Below are 24,517 nucleotides of genomic sequence, written 5' to 3'. Positions count from 1 at the left end.
TAATTGGAATGGTTAAACCTTGCTTGTTCGCATCTGTAAACATACAATTAACATTTGCCGAACGAACTGTGATCGGTGACATCATATTCGAGCAGGCGCCCTACTTTTACACCGGGTGCTTAATATCACGACCTTGAGATCTCCGCTCTTTTTCGTGCGGTCCGTATTTTCCTCGGTTTGCAGCTCGAGGTGGACCAGTGTCCAAAGTGGAATCAAGATCGACGCTCGATCGATCGGCACGCGCGGAACCGCCCGCAAGGAGAAGATTCCTCCGACGAACCGAGTCAGAGTTAGAGCAAAATTTTCTCGCAGAATTCTCTTCGCTGGCACAGATTTTGTCTTCGTAATGGCTAACCTGTTCTGTTGGTACACGGAGGTTCTAACGAGTTCCACTTAACACCGAAATCGACGAACGCGGGACGTGTTGCGTCACGGCTTAGAAGAAGAGCAACGATTCCCGTATAATCGTTCAACAAAATGTGTTTTTGATCGTTAATTTTTACGAGGACTGAGAACAAGAAGAGACGTAAAAAGGTAATTTGCAAACGATTGAAAGAAAAAATATGAAGTATCGAAAGGATGTCGCACAGGAAGAAGAAGCGGTCGTCTCTTTTACAACAGTTCACCGTCGCCCTAACGGTGTGCCGAACCTATCCTATCAAAATTATCGACGACATTGACATTGGTACGTGATTTCGGATGACCAATTTATCGTCCGTCTAACGAGAGATATCGTAAAGGGATCGTAAATGTATGCCGAGTGCCATCGTAGCGATCGTTTTACGAAGCGCTCGTGCGCGATCAAGATTCGTCCTGTACACCCGGCACGTTTTTGTTCGACTTGCGTCACGAGAACCTGACGCGGTGACCTTATAAACGCTATCAAGAATTCCAGGCGTCTCTCCTGCCAGACACCGATCGCGTCGAGCGGCTTCGTTTAGAAGGAATCTCGCGTCATAACGATCGCGACGGTCGACGGCGATTAGAGTCCAGGGGGATTCCTGCCAAGCTCCGGCGAAGCTTGAATCGACTATGCAGTGTCAGCCTCCTCGCGACTCATCGAGCGAACAAACATTTTCGGTACGATCGAAATAGAAAAATAATCGTTAAATTGTCGATGAAAAAGTTTGAAAATGTTAAAATTGTTAACGGTGTTTTTGCTGTTGTCCTGCGTGAAATGCATTATTTCGCCGAGCATTTTGGAGAACGTATATCAGTTTTTCTCTGGATTTCCGACGAAGACGTTCAACTATTTTATCCCGGACGATACGTTCGTGTTCAGCGAGGATTACGATTTCATCGTGATCGGGGCAGGTTCCGCCGGATCTGTGTTAACGAATCGTCTCACCGAGATCTCGAATTTTAGCGTGTTGTTGCTGGAAGAGGGAAAGGACGAGATGTTTCTGACAGACATTCCGCTATTGGCCCCTGTTTTGCACATTACGGACTACGTTCGGCTGCATAAGAGCGAACCGAGGCCTCGCGGGCCGGATGGGTCCGGCGGTTATTGTTTGTCGATGAACGAGGGTCGTTGCAACCTGCCGGGAGGCAGAGCGGTCGGAGGCAGCTCGGTGGTAAATTTTATGATATATTCGAGAGGATCGCCGGCCGATTACGACCGTTGGGCTGTGCAGGGCAATCCCGGATGGAGTTATCGCGACGTTTTGCCGTACTTTATCAAGTCGGAAAATTGCAAGTTGTCGAATCAGGACGTTAGGTACCGTTTCACGTTCACCTACGCTTCTTTGCGCTCATCGAATCGTTCTAATAAGTAAATCTGTCGCGTGTACGTTAGACGATAGATCGCCACTGTCCTGACACTAGTTTTCCCATCAGATTCCATGGTCGCGGAGGCTACCTCGACGTCACCACTTCACCGTACGTTTCCCCGCTGAGAGAATGTTTTCTACAAGCTGGCAATGAGCTGGGCTATGACGTAATCGATTATAACACCGACAGGCTGATTGGATTCTCAACGGCACAGGTTCATCTGCGTAACGGTCACAGGGTCAGTGCCAGCAAGGCGTTTCTGCGGCCCATTCGCGGCAGACCGAACTTTCATCTATCGAAATTCTCGAAGGCGACCAGAATCGTGATCGATCCGAACACGAAAACCGCCGTGGGCGTAGAGTTCGTTAAGAATGGAAAGAAATTGTACGCCTCCGCCAGGAAAGAGATAATAATTTCAGCAGGTGATCAAGAATAATTGCAAGGACCTTTAACGCGGTCGAGTCGAAAGGCAGTCGTGGAATCCGTCTTATTCGCGGTTGCGTTTTCTCAGGTACTCTAAACTCGCCGCAATTACTGATGCTGTCCGGTGTCGGGCCCAAGGACCACCTGACGTCCTTGAACGTCCGCGTGATCGAGGACCTGCCGGTCGGATACAATCTTCAAGATCACGTTAGCATGTCGGCGTTGACTTTTCTCGTGAACGAGAGCGTGACGATCGTCGAGCCTCGTCTAGTCTCAAATTTGGTAAACACTTTGGATTACTTTGTGAAAGGAACCGGTCCGCTGACCGTGCCCGGCGGAGCCGAATGTCTAGCATTCGTCGACACCAAACAAGACGAACGAAAGGGAAAGCCTCGAGTCAAAAAGAGCCGCTTTCGCGACCAAGACAACGAAGGTAATGCGACAAAATTCTGTCCGTATCGACGACGAATCGCGTGAAACAAACCAACTTGCTCTTTTCTCCTTTTCCAGTCTCTTTTTCGCCAAACGTGTCTTCCATCGGTGTCGATTTCGAATCGTTTAAAAGAAAGAAAATAAAACATGCGACCGTTCCCGACATCGAATTAGTTTTAGGCATAAGCGCGTTGACCGGAGACATATCCGGCAGCTACAGGGGACTCCTCGGTTTGACGGACGAGTTTTACAAAGAGGTTTTCACCGGCTACGAAGGTTTCGACGCCTTCTCGATCGTTCCGGTACTCTTACAGCCAAAAAGCAGAGGCCGAGTTACCTTGAGAAGCTCGGATCCACACGATCGACCAATTTTCCAGATAAATTACTACGATCGCAACGACGATCTGAAAACTATGGTTCGAGGCATTAAAAAGGTAGCGTCTGTTTTCGTTCGGTGCATTTATTTGCTCGAAAGTTCACCGTGTAATTCTTCTGCCGGTCGCGCGAGCGAATCTATTAACATGTAACTTTTCATCGTGTATCCGTAGGCTATACAAGTTGCATCTACCAAGGCGTTCAAGCGTTTCAACGCTACGTTATTGCCGGTCGCGTTTCCAGGGTGCAAGAGTATTCCGTTCGATACCGATCCGTACTGGGCGTGCGTCGCGCGTCACGTGAGCACGACCTTGGGTCATTTCGCTGGAACGTGCAAGATGGCTACCAGGAAAAACTCGGGCGTGGTGGATCACAGGTTAAGGGTCCACGGGATCAACGGACTGAGAGTCGTGGATGCTAGCGTAATCCCGAGCCTGATCGCTGGCCATACGAATGCCCCGACTTACATGATAGCCGAAAAGGCCGCGGATATGATCAAAGAGGATTGGAAACTCTTCGCTACCGCCCGTTAACGGCTCTTCTTTTAATAATTGCAAGAAAAATAATGATCGGAAACGCGATCCATCTATTTTTCTAAACGAACAATCGATACAATTCGGAGAACCGATCGTTTTCGCACCGATCGTATATGTCGTCGTCTATTATCGTTCAACGAAAGCAGCATTATTATTATTATTATAATATTATTCTGCGTTTAAACGAGTCGGTGGCAACACGGATGGACCACCGTAATTTAAACTATTAAATAAGGTCCGCTAAAGTAGCATTGCGAGTCGTAAATAAATATGCGTTAATCGGTCGTTAATCTAGCGAAAAAATGAAATCTTTGGTAGCGATACGTCTGGTATTGACTACTCCGATGCAACGTATTTACAATCGATCGAAATTAGTATCGTTCATTACAACTACGAAGCGTGTTGCGGTTGAATAAAAATTTTTTAAACGAGTTCCAGTCGTGGTAAGTACTGTGTTGAGAATATCGAGAGTCTCGCAAGAATCGCGAGAGACAAAACTCGATAAATATGTTTCCAACGTGTTGCTACCGGGGCGGTACCTGAAAGTAAACATAGCGATTTTTAGCAATTTCAAGAATACGCGTTATCGAAACGCGGAAAACGGGGAATAAGTAACGAAGCGATTACCGCTGTCGCTATATCGAATGCAATCTCGCAACTCCTCCGTCATGGTGTAATCGTTGGCGCAGACGCAGACGCCTGCAACAAAAAATGAGACAAATTTCTTGGATCGCTTTGAATTTCTTTTCGTTTCGTACAATTTGATCGATAACGTACCGTTCACGCAATCGAGATTCGTCACCTCGGTAAAATACGAGTCCCTGTGCGTCTCCGTGATGCACTCTCTGTGGTTCTCGCATCGATCGTTCAACGCTGAAAGATAACACGAATGCCGTTTCGATGCGTAATCGTATCGGGCGGGGATTTCAACCGATACTCACCGACATCTTTCAAACACGCGTAACCGCTCCGATGAAAATTCTCGATGCAGCTGCATTCGCCATTAGGGCCGCACTTGGTGTCTTTCAGGAATAGCCTGCATTGAGAGTCCTCTTGACATGGTTCTCCGACGGAATTGGCAGCTTTCAGGCACTGCTTACCGTCGTTCGACAGCACGTAATCCACTCTGCACGAGCAGACCTCGATGCAACTCGAATTCTCCGCGACGCACTCGTAATCGTTGAAACACTTGTCGCCCAGCTCTGCCGATTCGAAACGTTTGACGAAAGAGCGCGTGAAAATTGCACGCAATAATTTAAATAAATAAGAAGCGATCGTTTACCGGCGCTCGGTATGCATCCGTCGTTACGGGGATTCGGATGATATTTCAACGTGCATCGGCAAAATCCCGTCACGCAGTAGCTGTCTTTGACGTAACAGTTTCGATTCGACTGGCAAACCTGCCCCAAACCTACAAACGGTGGCGCATTAATAGCGCCGCTTGTATCGAAAATCGTCGCATAGGAAACGCGAGTGTACGCTCACCTACAGACTCGTAACACCTTCCTTCCATGTAGTGAGAGCCCTCCGAGCACTGACAGATATTCTGTCGACACTCCGAGTACGGAGCAAAGGTTACGCGACACTGGATGTCCGCCACGCAAGGATCCCCGATAGCGGTTGCCACTGGAAAAGTAAAACCACTAAATATTACGTTACTCGGACATTTCTCCAACGTTTCCGCGATTCCAACTCGAGCGATTCTGCGTGGGAAGTTGAAGGAAATATGATTAAGGTTTTTTGTTGGATCGGCAAGCACGACGAACGACACGCTTCAGGAAACGGGAGACCGTGAGAAAGGGACGGATAGGAATACGGACGAAGGAAGATCTCCGTGGTAATCGCGTTTACGGAGGTCGCCGACACCGATCCTAAGTCTACGAACACAACGATTAATCCGGAAATTAAGTATCTGGCGCACGAGCAGGCCAGCCTCCATTCGTTCGTTCGAACAAAGAGGCGTATCTCTCGAGGGTCACCGGACTTGGCTTATGCCCCGATAACATCTATGTAGGTGTATGCGTGTAAAAAACGTTTCAATTAGAACCTTATCGAGCGCGTTCGAGGCCTAGATATTTCTAGATATTATCGACACACATCATCATTTTGTACAAAGCATATTTCTATTTTCTACAATGTACTCTCTCCGATAAGATTCTATATATACCGAAGAGCACCATAAACTAACGCAACAATTTCCGCTCGAGATACATATATGTATACTCTTCTCCCCTACCACGAGTCTTTCTACAGTCAAGATCGTTTACCGGAACAAATATTAACCGTAAGTCGAAACGTACATTTTTTATACTCGATGTACAAAGAACCTCGATGACTATCTCTTTCTTATCTAGATTATCACCAAGGATACGTTTGCGTAATTATTCATATTTGAAAAGTCTACCTTTTAAACACTCCACGTGCGTCCGATTCTTATAGACGATGTAACCATCTTTGCATAAACAAGCCTCCTGGTTCCAGCAATATGCGTTGTCCGTGCAGTCGACGTCGTAATGGCACTTTGCCAGGGTCTCTGAAGAAAATTATGTTACATGTTCGTTAGACGTTTAAATATTTCGATAAGAAACGTTCGAACAAACAAAGCATTCTTTTGATCGCGGGCCAATGATAAAAAAAATGAATTTCTCGGTGCCGGTGGATCGAGATGACGTTTGTTCCGGGACGCGTATCCGAAAACTGGGTAACCTTGTTCGCTCGATCGATATGAAATGTGATTTTAATTGTGAAAGATCGAGGCGTGAGGCTAAACGATTGAGAAGACTGCGAATCGCTCGCATACGTACGAGGGGGTGGTGTTCGGTCGTTGCATCGCGGCGGTTCCTGGTTGACGTAGGAAATGGTCGCGCAGACGGTGACAGGCACGAGGACGAGAAGCCTCGAGAACCTGGCCACCGTCCTGGTCGGCGTCATCCTCGTGCCGCCGTTGGAACGTCTTCTTCTTGTCGTTCCATCAGCCCGGTGACAGTTGCCGTCATTCCCGATCTTAATCCCAACGACTATCGTTCGTTCGTTCGTTCGTTCGCTCGCTCGTTAGGCCAGCTCTTTGCGTTTCGTTACGGTGTTGCGAGTTCCCCGGTCGCGAACAAGCCCTGCTCTATTGTTGAGCATCGCGTCAGACTCGCGGTATTGTTCGCGATCGTCGTTTCATTCCGACGAACCGTCGCGTCGCACCGCCAACAGTTTCCCTCGACGCGTTTTTCCAACCAGTTTCACTTTCGCGAGCAATCTTGGGAACAACGACGCAACGTTCTCTCTACGCCTTATCTCGAGCTATCTTTCAGTGAAAAACAAGTTAGTTTAGCAACGACTCGTTGTCATTGTTACAGGAACCTTAGGCCACGGTTTTATCGATCGTTTCCGGTCAAATTAGGTTAAACGCGACCGAATAATATCGAGCTAATTTACCATTCGATCAACGATCGATGTCACGATGTCGAATCGCCGTTCTTTCGCGATCCACCGCCAAGTTCGCTATCGTTTCGTACTATTTATTTCGTTTGTCCGGAAATCTTGGACGAATCAAACTGTTTGCAGCTAGTATTTAACCGCAACTCCGTAACAGGTTGTATATTATGGAAGCGGGGCACGCGCTAAATCGGCGACCCAACGATGGATCCTTGGTCGCGTTTAACTTTAATTAGATGGGCTCGTTCCCATCGCGCGGTTAATTGAAATCGTAAGCGCAACCTTAACGAACCTTTTGTCTTTCCGTGCAATCTTCTCGGAGCAATGACGACGCGACTAAATACACGTATTTTCTAGTAATCGGCAACGACGTGTTTTCAGCGGCACTTCGACTGGACGCGTTTACCGATCGATGGACAACCTTAGCGTGCTCCGCTTCCATAGTTTCGGTTCGTTACGCAACAAAACTACCACGTACGACCACAGAAGCCATCGTCTGCGTTAAACTCGTTCCTCGACGTTGTTAAATTTCAATCCCGGTATTAATCTTTCCGATAACAAACTTCTATTCTCGGAGAAATAAGTTAAACGAGATAGATACTTGTCATTTTTTTTAACGAACCAATTGTAGAATCTCGTCGAGGATTATCGAGGGTTTCGATATGTTTTTCGCGGCAAAGTTATTGTTATCTAAAGAATCGAAGTTATATGTTCGATGTAGCGAACGAGAGTCACCGATCAAACGCTGGCGTCGACGCTGGCTGTGTCGTTTAACGATACGATAATGTATAAATTGTTATCGACATGTATCGAGCGTCACGTCGATCTCTCGAGAAAACCAGTTCCCATCTTATACCATTTAAATTATTCATCGTTCGTTCCGCCTTACATTACGTCACGATTATTCGCCGTGTACGATTGTCGTGAATTTTTTCACACGATGTTGCACGATCGACAAAAGTAATTTTCGATTCGTGATCACGGTCGTTGGTGCTACGTAACGTGGTACACGAGGAATCCAATTTTAACACCAAGACCGAGTTCTCGAATACAGAGACAGGAAAAAGAGTTCCACGTTGCGTGATCAAACTTTTCCCAGTATCAATTAGTCTCACCTTCGGAACGTTTTCAAGGTGCGAGGTGTTTAATTAAATTAGAGAGAACCGTTGGTCGCGACGCGACGCGTAACGGATGGATTTCGTGTTGCGTTTCGACGGTGCAAGTGCCGGCATTGTTTCCACATCGCGTGTGACTATTGTAAAAGGGTTCGCGCAACGCGAAGCTTTGTTCGAGCCCGCGTGTCGCAATCCCGTCCTCGAGAACGGAACGTTAGACCGAAATATCAGACGGCAGGAGGGAACGATCTCCCCTTGTTCTTTAATTATGTGCGGTCCCAACCCGACATTCACCTAACTGTGAGAACCAGCAGCGTAGATCCGGCCTCCTCGCGATTCCCCACGAACCTCCAACAGAGGATTACTCGGTCACGAAGGAACGAATCTGCTCGAGGCATTTCTTACGAATTCGCTCCGATCGCAACGTCCAAACATCCTTTCGACAAGTCGATTAATTCGATAAATACTTGGCGGGGATCGACGACGCGCCTAAACTATTTCCGGACGTAAATAATTTTCCTGGATCAATTTAAAACGATCGATTCTGTACGAGTTTAAAGAAACCAAGTGTCTTTCGAACACTCGCTAAATCCACAGCGGACGAACCAAGGAAAGTCGAAGCGTCTCGATGCGGAGCCGAGTCGAAAGTCGATCGATTCGCGTACGAATTAACTCGCGGGTTCGGTTCGAACCGTCGCGGAAGGTAAAGCTGGCTACGCCTGTGATCTAAACTAGCGTGGAACTGGCCGGGACGGCACGCCACGGTACGGTACGGCACGCCACGACACACCAACAACCGAAATCGCAGTTTACACTCACGTCTACGGATCAGATGCTCGTGCTGTCCGTGCGCGGCAACGACTGCACTCCGCGCGACCAAGCAGAAGCAGAGGCCGATCGACAGCGCAACACCTCCCAACCCCAACCGAGGACGATACGCCGAGCCCGCCATCTTCCTCCTTCAGGACACTCCTATTACTGTTTTTTTTCGATTCGCGACTAAAAATTTAACAAGATGCTTCTCCGGTCTACTCTTCCGAGGTTATGATCGATTTAATGTTTCCGAGCTGGCTTTATCTAATTGGTCGTGTTGATAACTTTGTCACGAATGCGTGCGTACGTGCGTGGTTGCGCGCGTGTACGTATGCATGTATGTAACTTGTTTAGACTCCGGTGAGTCGACCGGGTTTATCACATGGCACAGTTATTTTCGGCCAGTCGTATCACAGTCTACTCGAACAATTAGTCAACCAAGTTCGATGTTGTCACGAACCTGGCCGACCAAGGTGGTGTTGCGTAATTGCAATTTTAGCTGACTGTCGGATGATTCACGCGTGGCTGGACCTCCCTTACACACACCCATCACCCTGGACGTTAACAAAAATTCAAAACATTTCGGTGGAAGGGAAGTCGAAAATACGCATTTTTACATCGAATTAAAACGTGGAAATTTTTAAGCGTAGATAAACGTTAATTGATTTACAATTAACAACGAATATCTGCTGCATCGTGGTTTCGTGAAGTCTAACGATCTAATTTGCTAGGATACGAGGTTGTTTATTGAAAAAAGATAACCAAAAATAGAGTGATGATAATTTATGTAAACTTTTCTCCGAGACACTCTCGTACAAACGTTTTCAAACTACACATATACTACATAATACTGTTCTCTTAAAAAGAAAGACTACAAGTTTGTAAAAAAAGGTAATATTCGTTCGACTAGAGCGAAACGTTTCATATGTGTACGATTCGCGCGCGCTCGCGCATTTCTTGACAATAGTAACATAGTAAAAAAAATAAAAAATAAAATACTACTATCATTCGCAAAAATAAAAAATGAGATTTCAATAGGTCTCGATATCTATATTATTGGCACTTTTCGCAAATAGCTGCGTTTCTCGTCCTCTTTCGATAAACGTTCGCTTTCCGTGCTCGCGAGAGATAAAATAATTATAGAAATTTTAAGTTTGCTCCGATTTTAAAAGAGTCACCGCAACCACCGCAGCAAACGTATACAATATGTACTTGTAGCGTGTTAATTGCGTGTACGCCAAAGGAAGTCTTGGCACGCTTCGATGCACCCGACGCATTCTCTCGTCGCGCTCGACGCGTAATTTCGTATAGCTCGACAAGTTTAATAAGATCCCACAAGTATTGACTGGAGCACGAAGAAGCGAACGGTAAGGACGAGACCAAACGATTCGACTATCGCTTACATTTATCATAGCCTAATTAGTGGATGTAATCCGATACTGTTCGAAACAAGTAAGGCTATGGAAGGACGCGTAAATTGGAGGTAGCTGAAAATGAAAATACTCGACGAGAAAATGGAGTTCTCGCGGCTAGTATCGACGAATAAAAACATAAAGAAAATGGAACATTCCAAGACCTAATTCTGCCTGCAGAACACGATGTGGAGAAAGATTGCGAGGAAAAGCGCTATCGACGATCCGAAGAAACGCGTACCTGAAAAACGATGGATTATTGAAAATATCGAAATTGGGACAGAGAAATTACACCGGTTTCGCTTACCTCCGTTATCGACGCACCTATTGCCCTCTCTGTAAAAATTTTCAGCGCATTCGCACACGTTTTCCACGCACTCGACCGCTTTCGTTGTCACGTTTTTCTCTTCGGTTTGATAACATTCGTACTTGTTGGCGCAGTTTTTGTCCAAACCTGGAAACCGAATGAGAAAACGAAACAACGAATAAAAAAGGATCGACGAATAAACGAAAGCTTACCCACGTCGACGAAACACCGAAGCATCTCGGGCTCGAAGTGATATCCGTCTTGACAAGAACATTGTTGCTCGACGCAGACGGAGTTCCGAAAGGTCGTGGAACATTGCACGTCCTCCGTGCATTTGTCTGATATTTCCCGAACGACTGGTAAACATCTGTTCTTGGCCGCATCGATCACGGTTTCCGCGGGACAATCGCAGATCTTTTTATCGGTACACGTTGCACCCTCGACGAGGGAGCACTCCTCGAATCGTGTGCACGGCTTTTTAAAATCTGAAACAGAAATTTCGGATTCGATGTCGACGCGTTTACCAAAAATGCTCTCTAAACGAATCTTTTTCTTTCACCGATCGTTTTGTAGCAGACGTCTTGCACGAGATGATAGTCAGTTACGCAATTGCAATGCCCGTTCTGACACGTGGTGTTCGCCAGATATTCGATGCATTGCCTATCCTCGATGCATGGAAAGTCGATTCCTTCGGCCTCTAAAAACGAAAGGTTATTGGTATACGCCAAGTGTAAATTTTAATCGTGACCATATTATGCTTGTTTCTCTTACTTTCGAGGCAGGATTTCCTGTTGCTCGAAAATACATAATTCTTTAAACACTCGCACTGTAACACCGTCGTGTTGCAGAAAGAATTACTGATCGTGCAATCCTGATTGATCTTGCAACTATGGGAAACGAGCGACCCTGGAGAGAACATAATTGGCTGAACAACGGTTTTTCCGTTGATCGAAAAACATAAATACATACGTATGGTACGTGCTAACCTTTCTCTGCGTTCCTGTTACCCTGCCGTATAATGTCCGTACCGGAACAGTTTCTATTTTCCGTCCCGTTCTTGCACACGCAGAATCCATCCTTGCAGAATACATCCTTGAACGTATTCGAAAAGACCGGGCAATTCTGATCAATTTTACAAGGGATAGGTGGATCTGCGACAAGATAAAGACGAAATTCTAGTTTCGAATCCTAGCGTTGTTTCTATACAAAGGATCGATACTTCATAGTATTAAAATAAAAAGGATGCTTAGGAAACGTAACCAGCATGAAATTGCGAAACTTTTCCAAAGTGCAAGAAGCAAGGGGTTACTTGAATGTGGTCGAGAAAGAACGCGGCGAGTTCGAGCCGCGAAGGAAACCCTTGGTTTTGCTGGCAATCTTGTAAACTGCATACTTTCGAGCATCGAACTTGCTTTCTTAATTGGGGACAGCCGAGAACAATGCGTAATATTTAAAAAGTAGGAAATTCAAAGTAACGTTTCATCGATATCGTTTCAATATTGTTTACCGATTCCTGGACATTTTAGTTTTTTTCATTGCCTCGACAAGGTCGTTTTTATTTTGAAACGAGGATCGTTGACGATTATACATAAGTTACCGTGACATTCCTACGTGTGTTTCTTGGAAAGCGACGGAATCGTGTCGACGCGAGACGCGGCAACTACTTGGAATAAATTGACGTTAAATCGATCGTCGAACAGCTTTCAGCTATTCCAACGACTCTATCTTTGCTGCGCTAGATTTCCGAAATACATCTACATATTCGATACGACTCGGTGATCGTAGGTATAACGAGAATAATCATGGTTATTTCTGCGATACCGTTTCAGGCGTGAAAATTATTTTTACTCGAATAGTTGGAACGTTTACGATAAAATATGAACAAACATTTACGAGTTTGATTACGAGTATCCTGTCCACGTTTAATTACTTTTGCTCGAGGCTCGAGTTTCAATGGAAATCAATATTACACGAAATATTCAAACAGGAGACACACACGCTTTGTTGAGAATAATGTTGATTCACGGTATTTAAATACAAGTTACTTTTACGAAGAGAGCAACGGCTTCGGAACGTCTAATATCCGGAAAATCTGATAGATCTCACCAATTTTTTCCGCCATCGTGCGATAATGAAATGTCGCAAGAACGACGACAAGAACGGGTACGAGAAACATCGGGCATCTCTTCATCTCGAGGATAACTGAGCTCGTTGGACGTTCGCGAATGACGGTGATGCACGAGTCCTTGGAAACTGGCGAGTATCGGTTCGTGATCCAGCATTCACGATAGCACGCGACTGACGAACGCCAAGTCCAGTCGAACCGCGCTATCCATATTCTCCCACCATCGTAATTTTCTTCCCGGTTGATGACCACGACACCACCGATGAACGTTCGATCGCGTCTTACCGGAAGTATGATGATTTACTCGTAACAAGGAAATTCCAACGAATTGTCTACGAATAAATGGGGCTGTGATTTAGAAAATTTTCGAAAAATCTCGATCGTTGGCATTGTCGCACCTGAAACTTTGAATCAGGCCACCCTAACGCTTGTCGTTGAACAAATCGTCTGATTCACTCGGTTTGATACGCGAGAGATAAATGAAAAGATAACGATTATCACAGGAGGGCGTACGTTGCGTCGCGTAGTTTCCTGCCAAATCTTGGTCGTTTCTTATCCAGTAAAGGTTCGAGTAATGTGCTGTAATCATAGTCGATCTTGTCGAGTTCGTTGCGTTTAAAATGAATCAAATTTTGAAGATCGGTGTGCTTTTCGCGACTCTCGGATCGCTATCGTGCACGAACGGTGAGTATCGAAAATAATCTTTCAACGTACCAACCATCGAAACCGATTACGAAATTACAATTTCTGTTTACAGATATTACTCAGCAATATGGAACAGCCAAGTACGGCGAGGGATGCATAAGAGATCGTAATTGCATTCCGCATGCATTCTGCAAGGCACAAATGACCTGTATCTGCGAACAGTATTACTCGCCCACCCCGGACAAGACTATGTGCATCGCTAGTGAGTATCGGTTTTCATACCCTAGCGTGTCAAAAATTGCTTTCTTAATTTTCTCTCGACAGGCGAGGGATTATTTTGCACGGAAGATTCGACTTGTCGATCGATGACGAACGCCGAATGCAAACAAGGGAAATGCGCTTGCAAAGATTCCTACGTTTTGGACACGACCAATTCCTCGAATTGTATTAACAGTAAGTAGTAATCGTGGCTGATAAAATCCGAATAAAAATACATGCGTATAGGTTGCAACGATATTTTATCGTGTTACAGGGCCGTCGATGGTGGGCGATCGTTGTCAGAGGATCGACGATTGTCAAGACGTACTTGGTCGTGCTATGTGCATCAATGAAATTTGTCAGTGCGTCTCGGGGTACCACTTTGTCAATCACACTGGAAAATGCATCCAGACAAGATGTAATTACTTGTACTTTACTTCTCTTGTAACGATTGTTAGAATTATCCTGCCAGAACGAACGTAGAAACGTTTTGGACGTGAGTGGCTCGCAACAAAGAAACTAAATTATTAAACACGCCCTTTACAGTTTTGTACAACACGTGCACGAAGGATTACGAATGCATGGGACTCGGTAAGGAAGATATCCTTATATGCAAAGGTAGCCAATGCGTTTGTAAGGATGGAGGAGCGAATTGTAGCAAAGGTGAATTACAATTACTTTTCTCATTGCAATCTAATTCGGTGAACCCGTTGATTTAACGATGATCATCTTTTTTTCAGCTTCCATGTACGCAATTCTTGGAATTCCACTGATACTTTTATCGTTACTACATCGACTTTTTTAGAACAGTATCTCTAAACAAATTTACTAATAATTAATTAATTAATTAATAATAATAAATTATTTATACTACTTGTGGCACATGCTCTATCGGATAAATAGATTTTTCAGCGTTGGCAATTCAAAAATAATATAGGTATGTTCTGATATTTGGAAAATACTCGAGGTGAACTTTCTAATCCAATCTAATGTCATGATGCCCAAAACCGAATTCAATAAATGTTACTCGAAGGAATTTCTAACACTTGATTGCGATTTTGTAAATCTTGTACAAGGAAATTTCAACGAGTATAACCGTATTAAATTATCAGGATTTATTTATTAAAGTTTCGTCATTTACGGCAGGCTGCCGAAGTTTCTCGAGAAATAGTTCTTTGGCTGAAACGCTAGATGACGCGCCAAACACTTGCGATCGAAAAACCATTTTCAATTGTTGTTATTCGTATAAAAATATACATTACTTGTACGAGGCCACCTATACGAGCAGACTTTATATCCAATCTATTTTTTTTAGACCAGTTTAGACCCATAGTTTTTGAACAAACGGCCATCCATGAGAAGAGAACGCTAAAATCATCTCCGAATGCTCAGGTTGGTATGGTAGTTAGACTGGGCCACCCCGTATACCTCGTCTGTGCTCTTACCACAGACGAGATATATGAATAGACCTTTCACCTTATGGACTTTCGCGGCCTAATCTGACTGCCATACCGACCTGAAAATTCGGAGGTGATTTTAGCGGCCTCTTCTCTTGGATGGCGGTCAGTTGAGAAACTCACTGAATTAGTGTGATAGGCAGCAGCTAGTTGCATGTAAATGCATACGAGTTGAAAAGTACGAATTATTCGGCATTCCTTGACTAGTTAAAGTTGTAAATAATTTGCTAAAATCAGTCTAACCGCGATTTTTACCTGAGGCATCCCTCGGGTTCGTAATATCACAGACGAGGTATACGAGTAGACCTTTCACCTAATGTATTTTTTCGGCCCGTTTCTCTGGGGTCCCGGGACCCCATTACCATTTTCGTGTCACTCGCAACGTTATCAACAGATTTAGAAATGAATTTTAATCCCTTTCATAGCCAACTCACATGGATTTACGCAAAACTACAGCTGTTTGCCTATCAATACTAATTCAGTGAATAATTTCTCAACTGACCGCCATCCATGAGAAGAGGACGCTGAAATCACCTCCGAATTTTTCGCTCGGTATGACAATTGTTCGAACTGACGTACAAAAAGACAAAAATTAACGAGATACACTCTTCCAAAATGGAACAAAATGTTAAAAAGATCATGCATCAAATTGTAAGGGAATCCTCGTAAGAAGGCTTTAATCTTCGTAATGGTTTTAATGGGTCGATGATCAACAATGACTAGTTTATGGTCACTGGTGGTCAACAGTGAGGTGGACATCAAGGTCAGCGGTCCAGTGAAGAGCCAGAAATGGTCAAGAGGTGGGACCCAATCGAAATAGTTTCTATGTAGACGAGACAGTCTTACCTGTTATCTTCAACTTTGGCTCTGACTGGTCTCCCCACCCTTTCATCACCTTAGTCATATAAGCAGGGTCACTGCGAAGATTTCTTCAGTCGCGTCGCGAATTCGGGAGTAGGCAAATAGCCAAAAGCGAACCGGGGACCGTTGCTGACCACTACTGGCCAGCGCTGACCACAGCTGACCATGGCTGACCAATACTGACCAATGCTGACCAATGCTGACCAATACTGACCACTACTGACCAGTGCTGATTCGCGTTCCTGCCACTACTGACCACTACTGACCAGTGCCGGACGGTGATGACCAACGGTAAGAACTGTTTAAAAATTCTCTCCCCTCTTCTATTCTATCATTTGATGCCAATTTTGCTTCAATGAACTGATTTTGCCTTGTTTATCTAACCGATGTTGCTATAATATGAATATTTTCTTACTTTACAGCTGGCCCTTATGGTAACTACCCTATGTACTGACAACAAGTAGTAAGTCCACTCCACTTATTTATATTTTATTATTTTTATTTGTTTGTTTGATGTGAATTCAACTGTATTTATCTATCTGATTTTATTTGGTTATTACGAATGTTCCTTTTCTATGTTTCTACTTTTACATTGTTTGTCGAATTTATGTGAATGCTTTGATATGTATAGTATTGCAGGATATAATAATGTAGTATTGTTTTCAATCATATACTATATTCGTTTCTACACGATTCCATGAATTTTTATTTTTACCTTCTTGCTCGAATTCTCGTAATATTCTGCGGAGGTACTTCCTTTGATTCTTCCATTTCGTTTGATCGTTTGGTGTTGATTCAATTTGGTGTCTCGATCCAAGTTCCTATCGTTGTTACGAATGGTCGTTTTGAGTTGTATCACATTGTGTCGATGTATATACTGTATTCGTTTCGACGATACCGATCATTAGAAGAATGTTCGGTTTGATACGTAAAACATGGTGTCGATGGATATGCCATATTTGTTTCGATGGCACTGATTAATATAAGATTTCTATTTTTACGTTTAGCCCCTTTAGCTAGGTGATAGATTATTTTTAAGTGTTTATTAAATTTCCTACCATGTCTCACTAATATAAATATTAGTTTTGATTTCAGTTTAAATTTGGATTGATCGCAAGGACACCGAGGGAGAACGCCGCGCCCGCCGAGGGACTTTTAATTCCGAGTTGATTAGTCTTAAGCTTCGTCGCGAGTATTAAAATTAAAGTCGAAGCCTTCTTTATTATACGTGTCTCCGTGTCCTACCAAGCAATTATTCAATAAGTAGATTGTGTCTCTCGCTCGTTCCCTCGTTCCTAGCTTCGGTCACCGCTGTTTCATCGATCGAGACATGTGATCGGCCGTGTAGCTGGCCCGACAGATCTAACCGCCTTCCCTTGGTAGCTCGATCCAGGGAAAATGGTACTCTGCTGGAAGGTGTGGAGTATCCGTATCCTGCGGAAACGCATACCTTCCAGCGGAAGTCGACACTGAAACAGAGGTACTCTCTCTTTGTCAGACAACTTGAGTCGGGTCCTTCGGGCTCCCGGCGGGTTGCGTTGGAGCAATGGAGACCTTAGATTCGGAGTCGCAGCCGTCCGTTATCCTGTAGAGATCTAGTTAGCAAGGGCAGTAGGTTCGATCCTCGGATCCGCTGCACGGTTCAGCTTCGCGTCGCGTCGTGTCGCGTCGCGTGTCCCTCAAATTAACTTCGTCCCTCTTTTTAACCAAATAATTGCTTGGTACATCCAAGGAACTTTGTTTCCTTCTATCGTCCGAATTTTAGTTTCAACTTGACCAGACTTGAGCTTCGACGTTAATTTTAAGTCCCTATCGTACGCGTCTCCCAATATTTCCAAGTAATTATTTAACAAGTAGCTTCTCTCGACTCGTTCTCTGGTTCCTAGCTTCGATCACCGCTGTTTCATCGATCGAAACATGTGATCGGCCGTCCAGTTTGTCCGAAAGATCTAGTCGCCTACCCATGATAGATCGATTGCTAGAAATAGGAATCAATCTACCAAGGGCAGTGTTGATTCGATCCGAAGATCTGCTGCACGGTTCAGCATCGCGTCGCGTCGCGTATCCCATAATTTAGCTTCATCCCTTTTTAAACGAAATAATTACTTGGTAGCTAAGCTTAGCTAAAAGGGAGATCGATGGAACTTTGATTCCATCTATCTCCCTTCGGGTCTCCACTCGCAGCAACCTCCACGTGGTGAGACCTGGGTCATATTATTTAGTATGTAATTAATACAATTATTAATTACATAGGAAATAATATGAGCTAATGGCTGCGTTCTTCTTATAGTTCCACATACCTTGTTCGTCCTGGTGTGCGGTCTAATAACACTGATTTCGAGTCGCAAATACGTTTTTGCCGAGTTAGTTTTTAAATAAATAATATATTACAATTTACAATAAAAAATAGAGGATTTGCGGTGTATTTATCAATGAGATTCTTACGTATTTTAATAATTTTGAAATCTTTAAATAATCTCGATCGATTGGTTATTCCAATGAAATTAATCGATCGATGCTCAATTCTGGACCATACAGCTTTCATTCCGTTAAAAAATAATAAAATTTATGTAATTTTATTTTCCGTCTCACTTCCTCTTGTGTTAATTTCTAAATCTGTTGATAACGTTGCGAGTGATACGAAAATGGTAATGGGGTCCCGGGACCCCAGAAACTCCGGCCGAAAAATTACATTAGGTGAAAGGTCTATTCATATACCTCGTCTGTGCTCTTACCACAGTGTAGTATACCTCGTCTGTGGTAAAAACCACAGAATTTCAGTAATTTCATTTCCTACCATAATAAGCGCCATGATGGTTTTCTATAGCCTGTTGGTAATAAGCGAATTTCACCGACACAGACGAGGTGGCACCGAAATGATATGAGTCGAAAAATACATCGAATGTAACGTCTATTTGTACATCTCATCTGTACCGAAACCATTGATTTTTACGAGATCGACAGTTCAGTTCGTGCCACATGAAAATCGAGGTTCATGAATTTGTATACGTTGGCAATTTCGATGGTTCCTTTCGCAAGGTCGATACTCGAGTTCCACGAGAAACTCTGGTTGAATGTCCAGTCGGTGATGAGATGTAGCAATAGAAGAAAGTTGTTACGTAATATCGTTGAAAATGTGTGGAGTAGCATAGCGATAATGATAGAAATAAAAGTGACTAATCGAATTATCTCATAATATTTAAAATATTTGTAGGATATGAAATAGCCCTCTGGTGGCGCAGCTGGTCGAAGAGATGTCGCCACAAGGTCGGTTAGGCGCGATCGTGCACGAACGCGAGCAAGCGAGTTTCGTAGTCGGTGCGCGGTCGGTCGGCTGGTTTGTTTCGTGCGTTGGGTCTGGGTTAGACTTGTCGGTGGTTGTGTCGAAAATCAAGGAGAATACGTGTCAGGACGTTTATCAACGGATGTACAGAGGTAAGCAGTCCAAGTGATTGATCAGAAAGCATGTTTCCGGTCTGGAACGATCTCGCGCGTCGATGTACATACAACAGACTCTAACTCACCGCGGTGTCGATGTTTGTACCCCATATATATTTACTTATGTGCACATTTATTTCCCAATGTCGAACGTGTACGATCGTCAAAATTTTATTCTCACGTTTCTCGATCGTTATACCTTCGTATTTAAAATTTACCATTTTTTCAAACGATCGCCTGTTGAGTCGCGTTTTGCCTATTGTTTGTTTATGTCGGCCATTAGTCACGTTTGGCCGCTGAACCGTTTGTTTACAAAGCATGCAAACTCGATTTTTTTCCAAGGCCACGTTCTTCCGTCCTTTTCGAACACCATACAATCACACGTGACGCGTGTAATTTTATATGATTTTAACGGTTTCGAGAATCTATCGGAGCACGATTGCGATTTATTTCTCGCCATCTTTTGTCATCAAGCTTGGCATTTTTTTGTCGCGACGAAACGACTTGTTTTATTCTATTTGTAGTTTAACACGTAAGAGCGAAAAGGTTCTAGTTTTACGACATTAACAACGTACACCATAAATATTTGAATTAACGTATTTAAGAAAATATTGCTTTGCGTATAAAATTATCTTGGATTAGAATAGTCTTAACGATGAAAAATATCACACGACGTAGGTGTATTCGTCTCTGTTAATTAACTTGGAAAAAGGGCGAAGAAAGCAAAGAATTTCTTTCTGTTTTGCACGAAAAAGATAAAATACATTAACTTCTTATCTTACGGTTACTTTTACGATCGAAGAGGATCGGTAAAGGATTCAAGGTGTCAGAAACGATCATAGTTGAGCAGACTTTAGTTTAGCGTGGCCATCCAAGTACTTCCTAGGTATTTAGATTGTTGTTTAAGAGAGTTTAGACCGTTGAGATTTGTCAATATTTTGTCTTTTCGCGGCATACGTATACAAGGAAAAGGTTGGATAACAATGACGCGAGCACTCTGTATACATGCATACGTATATTCCGTCGGCTTCCAACTCTGTTCCCCCCTCCTAGCCGTAACTCGGTTTCCCGGCGTCGTCGTCCGCATTGAAGACGAACAATGCTGGATTTTAATATGACGCATCCGCAGTCGCGTTTCTATGACTAACGGCGGCTTTCATTTACTGCTGCTCGAACACTGTTTCCACGTTAGTACTTGAAGATCTCTGCGGACAATCATAGTCGTCGAGAGAGAGGAGGGTGGAAGAGGGATAGAGAGGATAGAAGAAGACGGAGGGTTCGGCAAGCCCGTTGCACGGTTTGCAATTTTAATGCCGGCATTACAAGAGACCAGTCGTTCTCCCCTTCCGGTCGGCGAAACTGCTGAATTTACATTTCCGCTTTCACGGAGAATCGCAAGCGTGCCGATGCCACTTATTATACGTATATTTGAAAAAATTCATCGAGCCTCCGTTCCCTACACCTCGGTTTTACTCTCGATCCATCGATTGCTCCTTTCCGACGATTCTATGTACATATTTCGTCCTCTTGGATCGAGTGCTTCTCGTGAAACCGCTCGAAAACGGATGCTCGCTTAGCTCGAACAGAAGGGTAGTTGCAAACGAACCTGAACCTGTTGGATCGTTCGTTGGCAGAATGCATCGTATAAGAATCCATCGGGGCCCCTGGTATCCTTCGAAATTCGTTCTCTAGACCAATATCGTCCGACACACCCAATAACTACGCGACCGCGAGACGCCAGCTATCAGTCGTCCAGCGAATCCGCGACTCGTGTCAAGGTTCGCGTGTCAGTCCTTGACCCAGATATAGAAACCCTTAGAAAGGTAAAATAACGTCGTACGATCCGCCTTGGAAATGCATTCGGAAAATGCGTCGACGCCAACAAGCTAGTACCCGTGTCTCGACGTTTAGCAATTAAAGGGGACGACGCATCTGTCGCGTCGTGCGACACTCTAATTACGACCGCCTCCTTCTCCTTTCGTACCTTTTATTTTGTTTCTTCTTTATCAGCGCCAGCAGCTGGACAAAGCACGATGCCCGGCTGGAATTACACGCCGACTAATTGTGCGTTAGGTATGCGCGACGCGACGGTTTCGCGACGCACAAAAAAAACAATCTGGCCGCAATAGTCCGGGGAGGACGCAATATTTGAAAATGCCGTCTTTCGAACGTCGACTGGGATTTTCGTAGAACAGAATAGTTTTGTGCTCGTCGCAACAGAGGTCGTCAGATTTTTTCGCCCAGGTGTACATAGATATATCCCGGTAAACCGTTCTCTCGTAAGTACTAGGAAGCGTAAACGCAAAATACTTTTCTTCGACGAGGAAATGAATGTTTGATCGTGTTTCTCAGTTTTTCCTCGAACGTTAGTCTATTCGGAGCTATAAGCCCCGCGTATTTATCGAAGCGTATCCGAGGGGCAAGTTCTTGAACTATGCCAGGGCTGTTCGTGGTCGAGAAGCTCGGACTTTAAACGATCGGTGTGGTTAGTCTGATAACGATCGTTCCAACTCCTCTCGTTACGGTTATAGTTGCCGGTATCAGGTACTCGGTATTTATTTGACGCGTGGCCTGGCGTTGCAGCTACTATCGATATACATATGTATAAACGTAGAAAGGGGGGAAGCTGTTAACAACGCGTGAAACAACCGAACGTATAGATAATTTTTCAAAGCACGACTGGTCTATTTTGGCGGAATTTTAACCAGCTTGCGCGACGATTAATTTCCAGTTGTTACGGCCGGGTCAATGAACGAAAGACCAGACAGACGAGTCGTCTCGATTCGTCGGATCAATCTCGGCTTCCGTCCTATCTCGTGTCTCTTAATCGTTTATCCGCGCAAAAAAGCCGCACGGTCACGGCGAACCATCCGTCGTATCTTGCCGGTTTTTGAGGAAGAAAGAACGCAAGACGAGCAATTTAGCCCGACATTCTCGTTTACTCCCCGTCATCGGCCGTGTCGGTCGCCTTTCTTCGTCTCGAGGACTCGCAGACCCTGGGAAATGGATGGATCGCGAACGCTAGGAAAGAAGATGATAGGTTGAGGAGGAATTGTCTGCGTCGGCTACGAGGTTTAATTTAACCGGATTCACGCGTCTCGATATAAAAACGTTGAGCGTATCGATAAATACGATTTATATTCCGCGTAACTTGATAAATCTTTTTAGTCGGTTAAGGTAGTTGGTCTATCAGGTAATCGATCGTCGTCGCGTTGAAATAAATCGTGCGTCAAGCCGATATACCATGTATCTACATAAGCTTCGGGTATCGGGGTGAAATTGTTCGAGGTCCGGTAACCAGGCCACGAATTGCAAAACGTTTCGTCGGGTGATCGGTAAACCGATGGTCCATAGATTTTGGTCCGAGCCCGGTGCGAGAGTAAAATTGTATAATGGACGCAACGTGTCCTTTTTCGTTGCAAGCGCAGCCTCGTTCGTTCCGACTTTGTCTCTGTTTGACGAGAAACGGCATCCGGCCGAGCGATCAAAGCTTCCAGAAGCCCAACAAGCCTCGATGACGTCGATCGCTTCGGTTTTCCGTCGTCGTAAGCTCCGGTGAGCAGGCTTTTTTCATCCCGGCCTGCACAGGTCGCCCCGCAAAAGCTCGTTTTCCCTTTTCACTGTGTGGGAGAAACCAGCCCTCCCACGGATAAAATTAGATCGCCGCTCGACCGATCTATCTTCCCGCGCCACTTTTCTACCTCTATCGTCTTTGCGCGTCCCCATGTTCGCGACGCGACGCTTCTTGCCCTCTCGTCCTGCTCCCGATTTCATACATTGATACATCCGTAGCTTGACATTTTCCAAACCCTTCGAGCGATTTTCGATGCATTTTCTACTCCGACTCGCCTCGCGTCGCTACCAAATTCCTTTCAACTTTCGAGCCGTCTCCGTCTCCGTCTCCTTCCTTGTCCTGGGAAACATAACTCCGTCCGAGGATACAATGAGCGGCAGGCATCGTGGAATGTAATTAAGCCAGAGTTACCGACGGAACACGACTGATGTCAAATTATGGGCTAACCTTGCTCTCTCTCTCTCTCTCTCCCTCTCTCCTTCTCGTCTCGTCATACCGATTTATTTCCTGCCAACCGATGCCTCCCGCCATTTTGCGGTCTGCGTTCCATCCTTACGCGCATAATATTCGACAGAGAGCGATGATTCGTTCCAGGGTGGATATACCCGGTCGTTGGAAACGTAACGAAGACGATCACCGAAAACGGGGCGTACGTTGTTAGGCGGATCGTAGATTCAGTTTTCTCTGCTCGCGTTTAGACGAGTTTGTCGGTACGAAGGAATCGTCAAAGCTGAAACCATATCGTGGTAACCGACGTGCAATCGATACCGTCGTCGCTCGAACGTTATTTCATACCACTTCGATAATCACTGTTACGGTGTCGGGTTATTCTTGGCGAATGAACAACGTCGCTTATCGTTTACCACCGTGCACCGGTTTAGTTTAATTTAGAGAAAAACGCGAGCACGAAAAACTTGCCAAGGACGCGGCCGATCGAAAATTCCCGGCAAACTATTTTACGTGCATCGTACTTTCTTTGCAACGAACTACCACCGATACAAACGTTTCGATAATCTTCATGTATTTTTAAAAAAATCACCACGTTATTATTACTTTCACGACGATTCGGTAATCTCTCTCGTTGGGTCTTTTCCGTCTTAAAAACGCATTAACGTTCGCCATCGAGGGAAGAAACGTTTCTTAATTACGAGAAAAAATTGCGCGGCACTCTGAGATTCGAATTCACCGATTTAATCGCTTCGTTGGTTCATTGTTACGTTCGAACGACAAATCGCTTTGAGTGCCGATAATGATCATTGTTTCGGAGATATTTCACCAAGTATAAAAGCAGTCTTTACATCCGCGTTCCGTTGGATAAAAAGCGATCGCTTGTTTTGTAGATTGATGAAAATGTACATGTATCGGGGGAATATGTAAACCGTTACTTAAAACGATAGAATACTCTAAAGCACCGGTCGATGTTTCAAAACGAGTTTCCAGCAAAACGCGTCTTCGCGCGAACGCGATTTCAAAGAAAAAATGCGGAAAAAACCGTGCATCCTATCCTATTATTCAAATTCTCGTCGAAATTTATTTGAAAGACAACACCA

General features: G+C 44.6%; 4 protein-coding genes across 12 annotated transcripts; 2 read left to right on the top strand and 2 right to left on the bottom strand.

The window, feature by feature from the left end:
• The first annotated feature begins 1,083 nt into the window (after nt 1-1,083).
• On the top strand, nt 1,084-3,727 carry LOC122396623 (glucose dehydrogenase [FAD, quinone]-like). The gene is made up of 5 exons (XM_043395181.1): nt 1,084-1,717; nt 1,837-2,192; nt 2,282-2,626; nt 2,704-3,059; nt 3,174-3,727. Exons 1-5 carry the CDS (start codon nt 1,134-1,136, stop codon nt 3,531-3,533), a joined length of 2,001 nt encoding a protein of 666 aa, XP_043251116.1. The 5' UTR covers nt 1,084-1,133; the 3' UTR covers nt 3,534-3,727.
• Nucleotides 3,728-3,851: 124 nt separating this feature from the next.
• Nucleotides 3,852-9,110, bottom strand: LOC122396624 (uncharacterized protein DDB_G0272530-like). 9 transcript variants are annotated; one of them, XM_043395187.1, is made up of 9 exons: nt 8,897-9,007; nt 6,341-6,827; nt 5,941-6,069; nt 5,022-5,162; nt 4,819-4,947; nt 4,478-4,738; nt 4,314-4,409; nt 4,164-4,235; nt 3,852-4,075 (listed from the first exon to the last, which is right to left on the bottom strand). In XM_043395187.1, the coding sequence occupies exons 2-9, from the start codon at nt 6,465-6,467 to the stop codon at nt 3,960-3,962; spliced, it is 1,071 nt and encodes a 356-aa protein (XP_043251122.1). In that variant the 5' UTR covers nt 6,468-6,827; nt 8,897-9,007; the 3' UTR covers nt 3,852-3,959. The 9 variants fall into 9 exon arrangements, with proteins under 9 accessions (XP_043251122.1, XP_043251120.1, XP_043251125.1 ...); XM_043395185.1 differs by having other exon boundaries at nt 6,341-6,831; nt 8,897-8,947; XM_043395190.1 differs by having other exon boundaries at nt 6,341-6,783; nt 8,897-8,939.
• A 417-nt stretch (nt 9,111-9,527) lies between these two features.
• Nucleotides 9,528-12,890, bottom strand: LOC122396268 (neurogenic locus notch homolog protein 1-like). Its single transcript, XM_043394501.1, has 7 exons — nt 12,716-12,890; nt 11,596-11,760; nt 11,381-11,515; nt 11,169-11,306; nt 10,822-11,094; nt 10,610-10,756; nt 9,528-10,543 (listed from the first exon to the last, which is right to left on the bottom strand). Exons 1-7 carry the CDS (start codon nt 12,798-12,800, stop codon nt 10,467-10,469), a joined length of 1,020 nt encoding a protein of 339 aa, XP_043250436.1. The 5' UTR covers nt 12,801-12,890; the 3' UTR covers nt 9,528-10,466.
• Nucleotides 12,891-13,233: 343 nt separating this feature from the next.
• LOC122396353 (prion-like-(Q/N-rich) domain-bearing protein 25) lies at nt 13,234-14,464 on the top strand. The gene is made up of 6 exons (XM_043394665.1): nt 13,234-13,418; nt 13,492-13,641; nt 13,704-13,832; nt 13,912-14,055; nt 14,184-14,300; nt 14,378-14,464. Exons 1-6 carry the CDS (start codon nt 13,355-13,357, stop codon nt 14,440-14,442), a joined length of 669 nt encoding a protein of 222 aa, XP_043250600.1. The 5' UTR covers nt 13,234-13,354; the 3' UTR covers nt 14,443-14,464.
• The last annotated feature ends 10,053 nt before the right edge of the window (nt 14,465-24,517 follow it).

Source organism: Colletes gigas, unplaced genomic scaffold, assembly GCF_013123115.1.
Source record: "Colletes gigas isolate AHSC1104 unplaced genomic scaffold, ASM1312311v1 Colletes_gigas_Sc00007, whole genome shotgun sequence".
In the NCBI taxonomy this organism is placed as follows: domain Eukaryota; kingdom Metazoa; phylum Arthropoda; class Insecta; order Hymenoptera; family Colletidae; genus Colletes; species Colletes gigas.
Note: the sequence above shows the minus strand (reverse complement) of the source record. Positions and strands in the feature narration are given on the sequence as shown.